Raw genomic sequence first — 14,260 nt, forward strand, 5'->3', positions numbered from 1 at the left:
TCTCATTCCTTATGTGTTTTCGCTTTTGATTCTAGAAGTGTAGGGAAAGAAAAACACCCACCCCGACGCCGCACAGACAAAGACAAACACCAACAACCAAGTGGTCGAAGACCTCTTTCCGCGCAAAAAAAAAAAGAGGATGCTCACTGAAGGCAAACGACGCCGACGGCAACGCCGCCCCAGAACGAGGCACGCCGCGGAATCGTTGCGGTGAGCGTGAACAGCAGTTGCTCGCGTTTTTGCGCCAGCCGGCTGCGCGGCTCTGTCGTTGATGGGTGGTAGCCGCGCACGATGAATGAAAGGGTGTCGTGGAGAAGGGCACCCCATCGCACCGTCGCGTACCCGCTCCAGCAGAGAAACTGCGTGCCGATGAGAATGGCGCTCAGGTTCGCGGCCGCCACGCTGGTGATGCGCTTCAGCGCGATGCCGAGAAGAGAGCCCGCAACAACGTTGGTGAGGACAGCGCAGGAGGCGCGCGCGAAGGGGAGATTGTCGCCGCTGGACTGGCCGGCTTCATAGAGCGAGGCGGACGGGCGGCCGACAGAGCGGTGCGACTGGGAGGCCTCGCGCCTCCACTGCGACGTTCCGTGCGGGCTGTTTACAAGGTGTTGGCGGTTGCCATTAACGTCGATATCCCGCTCGTCTGGAAGCTGCTGGCCTCCGAAACAATTAAACGTTTCTTCACGCAGCGCCTGGAACATCGTGCGCTCTTCTTCTGCGTCCATCTTCGCGGTGGACGCGCGGGTGCGGTTGGGGTTCACCTTGGAGGACGCGTCTAGGTCGTCGAAAAACGTCTGCCGCAACGTATCGACCGGGACGATGTTGTGGGCGGCGATGGTGGCCTCGAACTCTTCGATTTCTTCGCGACTATAGCTCATTTTCGTTGCTGCGTCGTCCAAGAGGAGGCTGTAATAGTTTCTTTCAGCTCACCATAAACACGAGCGAGGAGGGGGTGTTGTACGTACGGTAAATGCTTGACAGAAAAAGAGATGCGCAGCGTAACGTGCACCTAGGGCAGAGTCAACGACAGAGAAGAAATAAAGCGAAAAGCGTTGTGAAGAGGGAGGTTGAAACGGAGCACTGCGTGGAGAACTTTTCCGGAACCGATAGAACTGAGCGCTTCGAACCGCTACAATTACTGCGAGCAACACAGCTGGAAAAGAGAAACGTCGATTTGATCGTCTCTGCCATCAAACGAACCGCATCGTTCAGAGATCGATAAATAAGGAGAGGTTTCTTTGTGAGGAGAGATGATGCATGAAGCCACACAGTGACTGACGGCGCGTAGGAGAAACACCAACAACAGCCGCAGAGATGAGCAAGTGGCGACGATACGATACGGAAGCAAACCCATAGTGGCCCTTTTCGAATCCGCTACACATCCGCAGCTGCCACGACTTCTCCCGTGAAGCCGTCACGAATGAGGAGTTCCATCTCCGCAATCTCCTCGTTGTACCCGACACCCACCACCTCATGCGACGGTGGGGATGGACCAGCCGCTCTGCTGGCGCCTTCTTCAGAGACGGGAGGCCAGGCGCTGCCGGGCTTTACACCAAAAAGTCCTTCCGTCAGCCAAACCGAGTCGTCGTAGCAGCCTTGGGAAGTGAGTTTCATGTATCGCCGCGGATCCTCTCGCTGCGTTAATGCGCTGCCCGGGACAGGGCCATTGTAGTCGAGCGAGACCGTGCCGACGGACAGCAGCGCGCAGCCGTGCAGGAGCGGCGCGAGGCAGGCGGCTGGGGCACCAGAAGGGTGCCACAGCATCGCCGGCGACTGCATGGAGCTCATGCGGTCCACGACGCCGACGCCCACCGCGATGCCGTACCGACTTAACACCTTCGCACCGTGGCGCATCTGCGCGCCAAAGACGTTGGTGACTTCGGGCGTGATATCGAGGTAGCGCTTTGTGGCGTGCGCCGCGCCGCAGTGGTAAGGGAAGTTGAGCAGCAGCGCGTCAAGGTGCAGCTGTGACCCCCGGTGCAGCAGCTGGGCCATTCCACCAAGAGAGAAGTGTCGGCGGCGGGCACGGGTGTAGAAAGCATCGAGGACGCCACGATTTGCTCTCTTCTCTCGCGCGAAGTGCGCGTTGACCGCCTCCATCAAACTCACCGACCCCAAAGAGGGCTGGGGTGCGGAGGCAACGGACGACGTGCCCGGTGCGCGTGGTGTAATGCGTGCTCGACTGCACAGGAGCTCTTGCCGTGAAACGACGAAGCCGCCGGGAAGACCGGCGGAGTGCACGACGATGTTATCGTCGCCGCTGTACTCGTCGTCGCCGCCGTGCGCCGCACAGGTGCCGACGATGGTGAGGGGAATCGACAGGTCCGGCCCTACGGAGAGGGTGCAGTGCAATCCATCATCTGCCAGGACAAAGGACTCGTGGAGGACGTCCTGCAACTGAGAACGCAACACAGGAAGCCCGGCTTGGGTCACGGCACACAGACGTGTGGAGAGGGCAGCTGCCCCAGTATTCACCTGTTGGCCGGCACGGCGCGTCAGCAACGGGAACGCGGAGCCGATGGCATTCATTCAACGCAAAGCTGAAACGCGAAGGATACGAAGACGGAGATTTGTACTGTTTGCGTGCTATGGAAAAGAAGGAGAGGGGGATGGAGAGAGAAGTACAGACATTCCGAGAGGTTCACTTCGAGCTCCAAGCTGTTAAAAGACAATGAAAGAAAGAAAGAAAAAAGTCGTCGGCGTGCGCGACGGGTCGCCGACGTTGCTCTTTCATTTTCAAACGCCACCTTCTTACTGGAAGGAGCGATTTGCGGACGACTTTGACCCAACCTTCCGGGGGTGCGAGCGGTGGGAGAGGACCAAAGAGATGAACATAAGTTGGCAGCGTTGAGGTAAACGGATGTCGGAGGGGGAAGAGATTCGGGTCATTCAGCAAGAAGCAAGTTGGTCAAACGCATAGACAGGCGACTGCGCAAAAGACCTGAGAAGCGAAAGGAAAGGCAAAAGAAAAAAAAAGTGGGGAGAGCGAACATCACAATAACGAAGGCAATGCCGCTCACCGCTGATGGCATAATGCAAAAGCCTTTCTCCGAAAAGAAAGAGAGAACAAATTCAACCTTGAATGTTTATTCGTCCATCGACCATGGAAGTTTGGCCTCGAAAGAGCCTTCGTCGTCATCGTTGTCCCTGCTGTTCCTCTGCGCACTTGCCAGGACAGGACTGGCGCTGCCCGCGGCACTCAGCTCCACTGCACTGCTGGAGGCGACGGATTGCGTCTTTGGCGAGGCGGACGTGCGGGTTTTCGTCCCCAGCGACAGAGAGGCAGGCGCGTCGTTGGCAGTTGCAACCTCTCGGCTCGGCGACGTCGGGGTGGGGGACCGAAGCGGTGGTGCCTGCGCTTTCGGACTCCCACCGCTGCCGCCCTTCTGGCTGAGTCCGGCGTAGGCGTGCAGCACGTTCTTGACAGCTTCGTTGCATTGAAACAGCTCGTGAAACAGCGACCCCGATGCCGCGTCGAGCACCGTGCCTTTGGTGTTGTCTTCTGGAGCGGCGCAGACGTCCGCGATGAGGCGCGACAGCTTCACTTTGTGGTAGTTGCAGCTGTCACGCAGCGAGACGCCGACCGCCGAGGAGGCTTCCTGGCGCTGCAGCAGGCTTTCCAGCAGCTTCACATTGCCCCGCGCCAGTTCCATCTCCTTCTTGATGCGGTCCTGCGTCTCGCGCAGCCACGCGAACTTCTCCTGCGCTGCCTCGTACTGCTTCCTCCTTTCGCTCCAGTACGCGCTGTTGTCGGTGAGGTGCGGCCTTCCAGCGTATGCTGTTTCTTCCACTTCTTCCTCTTCATAGTCGGCGTCTTCGTCGCCGTTGTTGTTCGCGCGAGCCGCTTCTCGCCCCGCGGCTGCAGCGCGATTTGTCTCTGCCACCTCTTCAGCTGCGCGCTTCTCCGCACAGGCGATGTCGTACAGCCGCGCCGGCAGCTTCGACAGCGTCCGCATTACCGTTAGAAGATCACCAGCGTTGGTACACAGGCGGTATAAGGTCAGTCGCCACCCGAGGTTGAGCCAGTAGTCCTCGTCTGACGTGAAAAGTGGCACGACGTAGGAGCGGACTTCGTAAATGGACGTGTGCGCTTGAATGAAGGCGACGAGGTCGGCCGACGGGGTGTAGGTGCCTTTGAGGTTGTCCAGAGGCTCTACGGCGACTGGCTCAGTGGTAGACGCACCAGCCTCTGGTGTTGATGGCGCCGCCGTCGCCACTGCATTCTTTTTCAATCGCGTTATCAACGAGTGGATTTCCTGCCACAAGTTATCATCGCTCTTCAGCGTGGTCGGTGTGATGGCGCACGTGTTTCGATCGTCCAGCGCCGCTTCGATGCACCACTTCCACTCATCGGAGCTCCCTGTCCAGGTCGCCGGTGGCGTCATGAAATCCTTCACGGCGAGCTGCTGATCGGGCGAGGTGGGTGCCGTCGAGCTGACCTGCAGCGTCGTGTTCTGAAGTGCGTCGATGAGGCCAGTCTGGCGCACCGCATCAAGGCCTTGGTCCGAGAGACTGTTCACGGCGTCTGCGGCCGAGGACACCCAACCACTGAAGGTAGCAAACATCTTTATGAGAGAGGTGTGTTCAAAGGCGTGAAGCTGCGAGATGCACAAGGAGGATAAAGCAATCCGGAACAGAACACTGTCCACTATAAACAAATCAAACAGCAAAGAAGAAAAAAGGAAAGAAAAAAGTCGTGGTGCCCTCAACTACAACACGGCTAACACGGAGTTTCGGACTTCTGCTCTTCTGTTGTGATTCGATGAGGTGAAAAAGGGAATGAGAGGGGAGGAGAAGGAAGAATACTTGTGCATTTGATTGAAACGTGCGACGGAGAAGCCATCGCTCACGAGAAAAGACGCTCGTCTCCTTCCGTAAGATGAGGACACCTTCGTGACAAAAGCGGGGACAGATTCTCCTTCCAGCATCGCAGCTAAAGGGAACAGGTTCTCCTGCAAAGGACACACATTTTTTTTTCATTTGCCTTTGCGGTAGAACGTGATGATGACAGTTCCGTGAGAAGACGTTATTTGCCGGTGCGTGTGAGGACGAAAGCTTCTCTCCCACAAACACGGTCGTCGCGTTGCGAAAAACAAACAAACAAAAAAAAGAACTGACATTGATGGAGTAGAAATGGGCGAAGAGGTGTACAGTTTGACATCTTCAACGGAGTGTGCAACTGCCCAGCTGTACGTCGTTAATAGTAATAATAAAAGAAACCTAGATATATATACAAGTACTTTTTGACACTGGTAAGAGCGATTCAACCGCCACGCAGTCGTTTCGTTGCAGTTTCTACAAGGCGAAGAAGGGGCGTAGGAAGGAAAGAAAAAAAAAGGAAAAAGGAAGGCGAAAGTAACTACGACAACTACGAAAGATACTTGTAACCAATCATGAATCCCGAAGAAAAGCCCGCAGCGCTCGGCACACCGCGGCTTGCGTACCCCATGAAGCGACGCCAGACGATCTTCGCGTCCTCGACATCCAGTTTGCCGTCCTTGTTTTGGTCCGCGACCTTCTCCACGGCGTCCGAAATGGCGCTCCAGTGGATGGTGATGAGGCCGAAGTAGGAGAGACACTGCAATCCGGCGAAGCACAGGCCCGCACCGTAGAGCGCGTCCGAGGTGAGGCGGTGAGCAGCCACACCGACGGCGGCCCCCATCGCACCGCTCACGGCGGCTTCTTTGCTCACGTTGGTGAGGTTGAGGCCAGCGGGCAGCGCGAAGCCATCCTCCTTCTTGGATGCGGGGGCGTTCTTCGGAGAAGGCATCGTCGTGCGGGGCTTCAAAGGCGGAAGAAAGAGTAGAAGTGGGAGAGAAAAATGTCGAAGGCAAAGAAAAACAGTGCCACCTACGTTCTGAGGCGATGGGCCGAAGAGCTGAGGAAGAGGGACGGGGAGGGGGAGAGGGAGGGATGATGTGGACACAAAGGGAGAGAAAGAGAAGACAAAGCACGAGGAAGTACGGGAAAGCGGTGTGTATTGAAAGAGGTGAGGGAGAGGGAAAAGGCACCTATCGTAAGGGTGAAGATAGGCAGGTGGTGCTCTCGAACGTGCTCGTGCTCCGCTGGGTGCCTTCAGGTCAAAAGGGAAGGGTGAGCGAACAGTGTTGGCGACAGCGAGTCGTGGTGAAAATGTCCCCCCTTCATCCGGATGAATATAAAGGCGTTTCTTTTTCTTTTCTTTCTTGCTATTATCAGATAGGGAGCGTTAAGGTGGGAGGGGGGAGGAGGCGGTGGTGGTAGCTTCGGCAAGGTACGACGGCGGGCCCCTCCTTCCTCAAGGCACCGAGCGCCATTACGAGAAAAACAAAATGAGAGGCGCAAGTAGCACGACAGAGACTAGACGCGCAGTACCTTCCCTACTACCGGACGCGGGGAGCTTCAGCGAGACTGCAAGAGCCGAAGCGCGATCGCGTCCACAGCTGGACTCACCGCACGAGCCGCGTTCCGCACCACCAGGCGGTCCTGCGGGGTGCGGGACCGGCGCGGGATGCCTTTCAAAAAGGCGAGCGACAACTCCCACTGCCCCTGCAATGCGGCAGCCCACAGACCGAGACGCTGGCTGTTGTTGTCCAGCGGAAGTCCATCTTGGCGCATCGTCTCGAGCACGGCAATGGCCTGACTCCACTGGTGGCCCAATACAGACGCCTTGACAGCCATGCGATGGGCGAGGGGCGGCACAACGGTGCGCGGCTGTGCGGCCTGCGCTTCGTGATAAGCACGCAGGGCGGCCTGCCACTGGCGGGCGGATATGCACGCCTGCATCGCGGCACAGAGGGACAGGGGGTGCGGGTTCACACGCACGTCGTGCAGCTGCGCGTCGAAGAGGCGCATCGCAAATGCCCACTGCGCGCCCTTCGCACACGCAAAGAGCAGCGCCATCGACGTCTGTGAGGAGAAGAGGTGCGTGCCAGACTCCATCAGCGACGCCCCAACCGTCAGCGCGGCCTCCCACTGCCCAGACTGCTCACACAGGGTCACCAACTCGCTCATGCCAGCCGTGAACGACGCGTCACCGGCCTTCGACATCCACGACAGCGCCTCCAGCGCTTTTTGCCACTGCTGCATCGCGCTAAACGACCGCACAAGCGTCTGGTACATCGAGCCGACGGCGAGACTGTCAATAAAGTCCTCCTTCACCGCCATGTCGTACACGGCGGCCGCCTCACGCCAGGCTCCTGCCTTGTCGCATTGGGTCAGCAAAATCGCCACGGTTCGTTCGTCCGGCTTCACCTCCGACGCACGCGCGATGTGGAGGAGTCGCAGCGACGTCACCCAGCTCGGAGACAGTTCCATCAGCTGACGGAAGAAGTCCACGTCGGTCGGCAGCAGCTGGGCCGTCTCCTGCGTGCGGTAGAGACACTGCAGCATGTGCAGGCACGTCTCCCACTGCTTCAGCGCGGCCGTCTGCATGATGAGGTGCTGAATGAGCGCCGCGTCCACCAAGGCACCTTGAGCCACACCAGATTCAAAGAGCTGTCGCGCCTGCGCCGCATCACCACCGGCCGCGAGGTAGGGGATGAGCACCCCGAGAGAATACACCTCGCCGTACGGGAAGCGATGTTCGGCGTCTTGGGCCACCGCCAGAGCAGAGGACCAGCTCCCGTGCTCCTCCGCCAGCACCCGTATGGCGTTTGTCACGTCCAGCGCCCACCCCTGCTGCGCGCAGTGCGCCAAGACGGGCTGCACGTTATGCGGCCGCAGCAGCGAGGAGAGAAAGAGCGGGGAGGGCGGCCGCGGCAGGTGCTCGCAGAACTGCAACGCTTCCTGCCAAAAGCCGGTGCGCTGCGTAGCGTGGCACAGCACCTGCACCGACGATGCCTTGACGAGGGTGGGGTCGTCGCGCAGGCTGGCCTTGGCGAGCGCCCAGACTCGCTCCACGAGAGAGTTGGTGTCGTCGCTGCGGATCGCTGGTGGGGATGGGGATGACGCAGCTGAGGTGCCTACCGCCGCCCCTGCTGCCGCTGCCACCTCCCCCGTGCCTGCGCGTACGGTGCCGTCGCGCGGGGTAAAGGCGGTGCGCAACACCGCCTGCGCCGCCGCATTCGCGAAGGAGTTCGCCTGCGCGCGTTGGGATTGGGCGTAGCGGGCGAAGTTGACGACATCGTTGTGCACCGCATTGGAAACATGAGAGCTGGCGGCGGGGGAGGCGGACGCGAGCGAGGAAGTGACGCTGGCGGAGCCGCTAATTCGTGCGGAGGACAACAGGGACTGGTGCAACTTCCCCGCCCGCGTAGCGGGATGAGGCTGGGATGAGACGACGGCCGAAGAGAAGGAGGAAGAGGCTGAGGAGGAGAGTTGTGGCGGCCCGTGTGGCGACTGTCGACCCGGCGACCGCGGCGCCCTTAGCGCGAGCGTCATGACGTCGCTCTGCAAGGTTTCACTAAAAATGCGTCGCAGCACCCCACAGCAGGCGTTGACGTCGCCGGCCACGACGGTCTGTGCCAGGAGCGCTGCTAGACCTCCAGCTTTCATGGCCACAGAAACCTTCAACGCACGGCGCGAAGGCGTTTTTGTGCAAGAGAATAGAAAAAAAGCGGAAAGACGAAGGCGTGCAAAAGGGAGATCGCGGCTTCAAACAGGGAGAGCCTCGAGAAGGGGAATTCGAAGTTGCTTGTCTTATACGCCTGAGAAGCGAAGAGCCGAAGGGGAGACGGCGCTGTGACTCAGAAATATCAATCAGACGGCAAAAAGAGTCATTAGGAAATGAAGCGTGTCAGTGAAAGACGGAGGGAGGGACGTGCGCATCTCACACGCCGACTTTCCTGCCACACTTCATCCGAGAGAAGTACTTCTTTCTTTTTAATGTTCACCTTTAAAGATGCTGTGTAACTAACAAAAACCCAACAGTCCATCACCGCCACTCCCAACGAAACTGCGTGTTGCAAACACACAAACAGATATCCAACAAGGTGAAACTTGCAAACAGGCACATGCAAAAAAAAACTTCGCTGCTTTTGTTAGGCAGACACCGTCGCCGCTGCCTCGGTTGCAGCACCGTCTCCATCAGCCGCACGCATCGTCAACGACTCCTGCTCGGACAACGGAGGGCAGACAACCTTAGCGCCCTCCTCCACACGCTTCAACACCGCATCGATGTTTGACTCGTAGAGGCTGCTCGCTTGCTCCACCATGTCCCTCAAGCTGCGCAGCGTGGTGTCTTGGAGAAGATCCGCGTCGTCTGCGATGCCCAGCTTGGCCCACTCCCCTTCCACCACCATCTGCGCCGCGAGATCTTCCGCGGCAGGCGCGCCGAGCAAGGGGAACAGACGAAGAAGAGGAATCACGTGATCGGCTCTCCACTGCTGACGCGCCATGTCAGGCGAGGTGTAGAGGTACTGCGAGCGGAACTTCAGGGCGGGGAAGAGGCGCTGCTGCGTGCACACCGCCGCGGCGATGTCTGCCGGCATCGTCGACGAAGCGGACTGCCGGTCGAGACCGTTGTGCCGTGCCCAGTAGAGGGAGGCGCGGCGCAGGTAGGTGGGATGGGTCGCCGCCTTCCGGAAGACGTGGGCCCACATGGAGCGGGCAAAGAACTTGTCGGCGGGCTGCCCGCTCAAGCGCTCGCCAAAGAAGCGGTAGAGCGTCGTCACATCCACCGGCCTCAGCTTCTCCACACTGCCAACCTTGCTGTAATCGCCCGGGATCATGCGTTGCAGCAGCTTCTGGTCCTTCTTGTCCAGGGTAAGACCAGCGTTCTTCTTGGAGGTGGATGAAGAAGACGACGAAGACGAGGAGGAGGCAGATGACGACCCGGCAAAGAGCAATCCTGCCAACTCCTTTGCCTTCGTCTCCAAGAGGTCACGCGGCAGGTATGCGCGGGCCTGCATCTCCGCGTCGGGCACCGCACAGGCGTCCTCCTCCACCACGCGCATCATGCACAGAAGATCGTGCGATTCGAGCGGGGTATCCGGACTTAGCTCCCGGCGCAGCGGAACCCGACAGCCTTTCTTGGCGTGCTGCAGCGCATGCAGCTCGTAGTGCAGCCGAGGTGTCACCGCCGCATTCACCTCCGTTAAGCAGTTGAGCAGCGCGCTGTCTGCCACCTTAGCCATCTTACCGGTCTCGATCAGCGTCAGCTGGCGGTCGACCAGCTCGTCATAGATCTGCCGGCGGGCGTAGTAAACGTGAGTGTAGCGGAGGAGCAGCTCCGGATCACAGGAGGCGAGGTCGACCTCGAGGAACTCGCTCGCCTGCTCCTTCACGTGCTTGCGTGACGCGTACCACGGAAACACCGCCTGCACCTGACGCAGAAAGCGTTCCTCAATAGCAAGCGTCGGTAGCGTTCCGAGAAAGACGCGGTAGTTGGTGGGGGCGAGCTCACCACAGAGTCCCGGGAAAACGGACATCGTTGTTGCGTGAGCGACGGTGGCTGGTGTGTACGTGTGAGCGTGCTTCAACCGAAAGGACGCCATGACAGAAAGAGAAAGAAATAAAAGAAGCATTTGAATGAGGTAGGAAACAAAAATGGACGACACGGATAACACGTGTACAGCGCCAGATGCGAGACCGTCGGCGGTCGACAGCCTTCTCTTATTGAGTGCAAAGCAACAATAAATAACAATAGAAAAAAAAGGCATTATCCGACATGCCAGTCAAACCCGACAAGACAGTGGCTGTCCTTCGAGCCATGCACGTCTCTGCAGCGCGTTACCGAGTGGCGGCTGCCATCTACGCGAAACACGGCATGATACACACGCTGCGTTTTACAAGAAGGCGTTCTTTTCTTTTTCTCTTCTTCTTCGTGCTAAAGGCTAATCTCTCTCGCATGAATAAATAGTAAACCAAGTCACGGGTAACAGTGGTCACTTCCTCCTTTTCCCCTCCTTCGTTACTCCATCACTTCGATGACCGCTTGGACGAAACATGCTTTTTGAAAAGAAGTCAAAGGTCTTTTGGTGACGTCAATGTCCAATACAAGCGAAAGAGGCATGAAAGAACACACATACAACGTTGTTGATGGCGCGTATCAGGAGCTGAACGTCAACGTGCACAGTGGTTAAATGGGTCGTCTGAAGGTGTTAGACACCCACCTCGCACCCCTCCTTTTTCCTTTTAGAAGACAATTTCTTTCCATTTTTTCCCTTTTCACCGGTAAAACAAATAAAACATCGCTTAAGTGAATTTGCGCTCCTTCCCTTTTTTTTTGAGGTTATGAAACAACATAAAAAAAATTTTGATTTGGCTTTCGTTAAAATTATAAAACTCCTCGATCCACTGTGGCGCACGACGAAACGCCGCACCGTCTTCCCGTAAAAGCCGCGATTTAATGACGCTGCTCGATTGCTTCTGTAAAGGTTACAGAGAGCAGGAAAAGAAACAAACCCTTTAGCGCGAAATCAATGATGGGAAGCGATCCGTTCTCTGCCACTTGAAACGGGAGAAGAAAAAACTTTCATGAAGAGTTGTAAACGTGTCGAGTGGAAAAAGAAGAAAAAATGAAAACGTGCAGGTTGCGGCTAGCGATGGCCTTCTCTATCCCCACCACCTTCCCTACTTCTGTTTCCTTTCGCATCGAGCACTTTACGCATTCTTCTTGTGATCGCTCTCCGGCTTGATGGTGGCGAGCTTCATGGCGGACGTTACCATGGAGGGCAGGCGGCCGTAGATGACCTTGGCAAGGTTCTCCATGAAATTGAAGGCGGCGGGGCGGATCGGGTACTGCAGAATAGCAGGGATCTCCGTCTTCACTCCGGGGATGCGATCCGTCGTCGACGCACGCACGATGCAGTTGCCGCGCAGCCCCTCCCGTCCGGCGAAGCGGTCGAAGCCGCTGATCTTCACCCCACCAAACGGCAAGGACTGACAAAGGTAGTTGATGCCAAAGTCGTTGATGTTCACCATGCCGGTGCGGATGCGATCGGCAATGGCCTGCGCGCGCGGGATGTTGAGGCTGAAGACGCTGGAGCCGAGGCCGTACGCGCAGGCATTCACCATCTTCACCGCCTCCTCGTCCGTCTTGAACTTCATGATGACCATCACCGGACCGAAGACCTCCTCCTGGGCGATCGGCATGTCAGGTGTTACGTTGGTGAGGACGGTCGGCGGGTAGAACATGTCGCCGTTCATCTTGCCGCCGCACACAAGCGTGGCGCCGGCCTTCACCGTCGCCTCGACCAACTCCTGAATCTTCGGGATGGCCGCCTTCCCCATCGTCATGGCGCCAAGGTCGTACTGACCTTGCGACGCCGCCCCCTGCGTGAGACCGCGCACCTGCCGAGTCACCTCCTCCACCAGCTGGTCATGGACCTTCTCGTGCACGACGATACGCTCAAGCCCAACACAGTTTTGACCGCAGTTCTGAAAGTTGCCGCGCATCACCACCGGGATCACCTGCTTCATGTCCGCATCGTCGCAGATCACCGCCGGGTCCTTGCCGCCCAGCTCCAGCACCACCGGCGTCAGCGTGGCGGAGGCGTTGCGCATAATGATCTTGCCCACGCCCGGCGACCCAATGAAGGTGAGCTTGTCCACCGAGGACACCACCGCCTCCCCGGTCTCAGCGAAGCCCGTCAGGAAGGACACGAGGTCGGGCGAGTAGCCGAGCTGGCGCAGGCCGTCCTTCACGATGGATTCGTAGTAGGACGCGTAGAAGGAGGAGTACTCGGACACCTTGCCGATAAACGCGTTACCGGCGAAGAGGGCGGAGATCATGGGGCCGTAGATGTTGTGGAAGGGGTAGTTCCACGAGACGATGGCGCCGATCACACCAAAAGGGACGTAGCGCACGCTGGCACGCTTGTGGATCGTCATGAGTCCGACATCACGCACCTCCTCCTGCAGCACCTCCTCCCCGCGCGTCGCCGTCCAGCGCAACTTCTCGAAGGTCGTCAGCATCTCGCCCAACGTGCCGTCCATCATGGTCTTGCCGCACTCCACGCAGGCCGTCTTGCAGATGAACTCCTGGTGCGCCAGGATGTAGTCCATCAGGGCAAAGAGCAGCTTGCGGCGTGTGGAGAAGGGAGTGAGTGCCCAGATCTGCTGGGCCGTGCGCGCCTTCTCCACCGCCGCGCGGACCTCGTCGGGGGAGTAGGCCTTCACAACGCCGATCGGCGTGTTGGTGCCCTTGTCGTAGCACTGGATCTTGCCCTCGCCGGCGGAGCGGGGGTTGAGCGTCTCGGCGGCGGGAGCCGCTGGGAAGTTCACCTCCGGCAGTGGGACGTCAATGACGGGTGCGGTGTAGCGATCCACAGTCTGCGTGACGCACGCCCAGATCCACTGGAACACCGTGTACGCGCGATAGAGCGCGTCGGCAACGAGAACCCAGCAGAGAAACATTCTTTTTGGTGTTCTTGATTGATGGATCTTTCAGCAAAAATAAAAAGTAATAATAATGAATAAAGATCGACGGAACAGCAAACAGCAGCAACAGAAAACACAGAGTAACGCACGATTTCTGTCTGAGTGTTCTTCTGCACCACCTGGTTCGTCAATCGGTTACGGTGATTCTTATATTTGGACCGTTTGCCCTCTGAGTGCCGTTTGATGCTGCTTTCTCAAATGAAACGACGCGGAGCTCAAGAAAAGCAAAGAAAATAGACGGAAAAGAAAATAAAATAAAAAAAGCGCAAAAGATGCAATGACGACTTCAATAATCAAATCTGTTTTGCGTTACCGGTGCGTGGAGAGATGATAAATGACGCACATGTGGGAGCGCACACACACACCCATCGATGTTGAGTGTGCGTGTGTGTGTGCGAATGAATACAGAGGGGAAAAGGGTCGAAAAGGGAGAAGAGGAGAAAACAGGGAGGAGAAGAATAAGTATCAGAGTACGCCCATTCCATGTCCTTTTTCAAAGGAAGATTGTGTGAGTGTGGCCGCTTGAGGTCGCCCAACAGGCAGCTCTGAACGTCGATGTGCATTCGATAAGGCAAACGCATGGGCCGTATGGCGCCGTCAAATAGACACACACGCATGGATTCGCGCAAAACAAAAAGCTCACGACAGGTTTCGACATTAAATAGAAGAAACAATGACGCCTCACCATGATGACGATGAGACAGCACAAAAAAGAAAGTAAATAGGGCTCTGTACCGCGTCGTCAGTGGCGATTAAAAACCTTTCCTTCTTTCTTCGTTGCGTGGATTCCTCAGAAACCTTTTATTGGATCATTTTTCACAATTCTCTTGACAATACAACTCTTCTCACCGTTGCGCGAGAGAAGTCTTCACAGAGAGGTCTGCATGTTCAACGCAAAGCACGTCTCGATGTATACATGTGCGAAGTTGAACGGAATAATAATATTAAAATAAAAACA

General features: G+C 57.3%; 7 protein-coding genes across 9 annotated transcripts; all 7 read right to left on the reverse strand.

Annotated features, from left to right (window-relative positions):
* Positions 1 to 143: 143 nt before the first annotated feature.
* Positions 144 to 1,010, reverse strand: ABB37_03017 (hypothetical protein; the record flags this gene model as incomplete). Its single annotated transcript, XM_015800208.1, has 1 exon — positions 144 to 1,010. The coding sequence occupies exon 1, from the start codon at positions 876 to 878 to the stop codon at positions 144 to 146; it is 735 nt and encodes a 244-aa protein (XP_015661810.1). The 5' UTR covers positions 879 to 1,010.
* Positions 1,011 to 1,374: 364 nt separating this feature from the next.
* ABB37_03018 (hypothetical protein) lies at positions 1,375 to 2,587 on the reverse strand (the record flags this gene model as incomplete). Its single annotated transcript, XM_015800209.1, has 1 exon — positions 1,375 to 2,587. Exon 1 carries the CDS (start codon positions 2,527 to 2,529, stop codon positions 1,375 to 1,377), a length of 1,155 nt encoding a protein of 384 aa, XP_015661811.1. The 5' UTR covers positions 2,530 to 2,587.
* A 499-nt stretch (positions 2,588 to 3,086) lies between these two features.
* ABB37_03019 (hypothetical protein) lies at positions 3,087 to 4,750 on the reverse strand (the record flags this gene model as incomplete). The annotated part of the gene is made up of 1 exon (XM_015800210.1): positions 3,087 to 4,750. The coding sequence occupies exon 1, from the start codon at positions 4,563 to 4,565 to the stop codon at positions 3,087 to 3,089; it is 1,479 nt and encodes a 492-aa protein (XP_015661812.1). The 5' UTR covers positions 4,566 to 4,750.
* A 618-nt stretch (positions 4,751 to 5,368) lies between these two features.
* On the reverse strand, positions 5,369 to 5,879 carry ABB37_03020 (putative mitochondrial hypothetical protein; the record flags this gene model as incomplete). 2 transcript variants are annotated; one of them, XM_015800212.1, is made up of 1 exon in its annotated part: positions 5,369 to 5,879. In XM_015800212.1, exon 1 carries the CDS (start codon positions 5,768 to 5,770, stop codon positions 5,369 to 5,371), a length of 402 nt encoding a protein of 133 aa, XP_015661814.1. In that variant the 5' UTR covers positions 5,771 to 5,879. The 2 variants fall into 2 exon arrangements, with proteins under 2 accessions (XP_015661814.1, XP_015661813.1); XM_015800211.1 differs by having other exon boundaries at positions 5,369 to 5,858.
* A 502-nt stretch (positions 5,880 to 6,381) lies between these two features.
* Positions 6,382 to 8,488, reverse strand: ABB37_03021 (hypothetical protein; the record flags this gene model as incomplete). Its single annotated transcript, XM_015800213.1, has 1 exon — positions 6,382 to 8,488. The coding sequence occupies exon 1, from the start codon at positions 8,473 to 8,475 to the stop codon at positions 6,382 to 6,384; it is 2,094 nt and encodes a 697-aa protein (XP_015661815.1). The 5' UTR covers positions 8,476 to 8,488.
* A 472-nt stretch (positions 8,489 to 8,960) lies between these two features.
* Positions 8,961 to 10,395, reverse strand: ABB37_03022 (putative mitochondrial hypothetical protein; the record flags this gene model as incomplete). Its single annotated transcript, XM_015800214.1, has 1 exon — positions 8,961 to 10,395. The coding sequence occupies exon 1, from the start codon at positions 10,347 to 10,349 to the stop codon at positions 8,961 to 8,963; it is 1,389 nt and encodes a 462-aa protein (XP_015661816.1). The 5' UTR covers positions 10,350 to 10,395.
* Positions 10,396 to 11,523: 1,128 nt separating this feature from the next.
* ABB37_03023 (putative mitochondrial aldehyde dehydrogenase) lies at positions 11,524 to 13,602 on the reverse strand (the record flags this gene model as incomplete). Of its 2 annotated transcripts, none has more annotated exons than XM_015800216.1 (1): positions 11,524 to 13,602. In XM_015800216.1, exon 1 carries the CDS (start codon positions 13,276 to 13,278, stop codon positions 11,524 to 11,526), a length of 1,755 nt encoding a protein of 584 aa, XP_015661818.1. In that variant the 5' UTR covers positions 13,279 to 13,602. The 2 variants fall into 2 exon arrangements, with proteins under 2 accessions (XP_015661818.1, XP_015661817.1); XM_015800215.1 differs by having other exon boundaries at positions 11,524 to 13,590.
* Positions 13,603 to 14,260: the final 658 nt, after the last annotated feature.

This window comes from Leptomonas pyrrhocoris (genome assembly GCF_001293395.1).
Source record: "Leptomonas pyrrhocoris isolate H10 chromosome Unknown, whole genome shotgun sequence".
NCBI classification, from domain to species: domain Eukaryota; phylum Euglenozoa; class Kinetoplastea; order Trypanosomatida; family Trypanosomatidae; genus Leptomonas; species Leptomonas pyrrhocoris.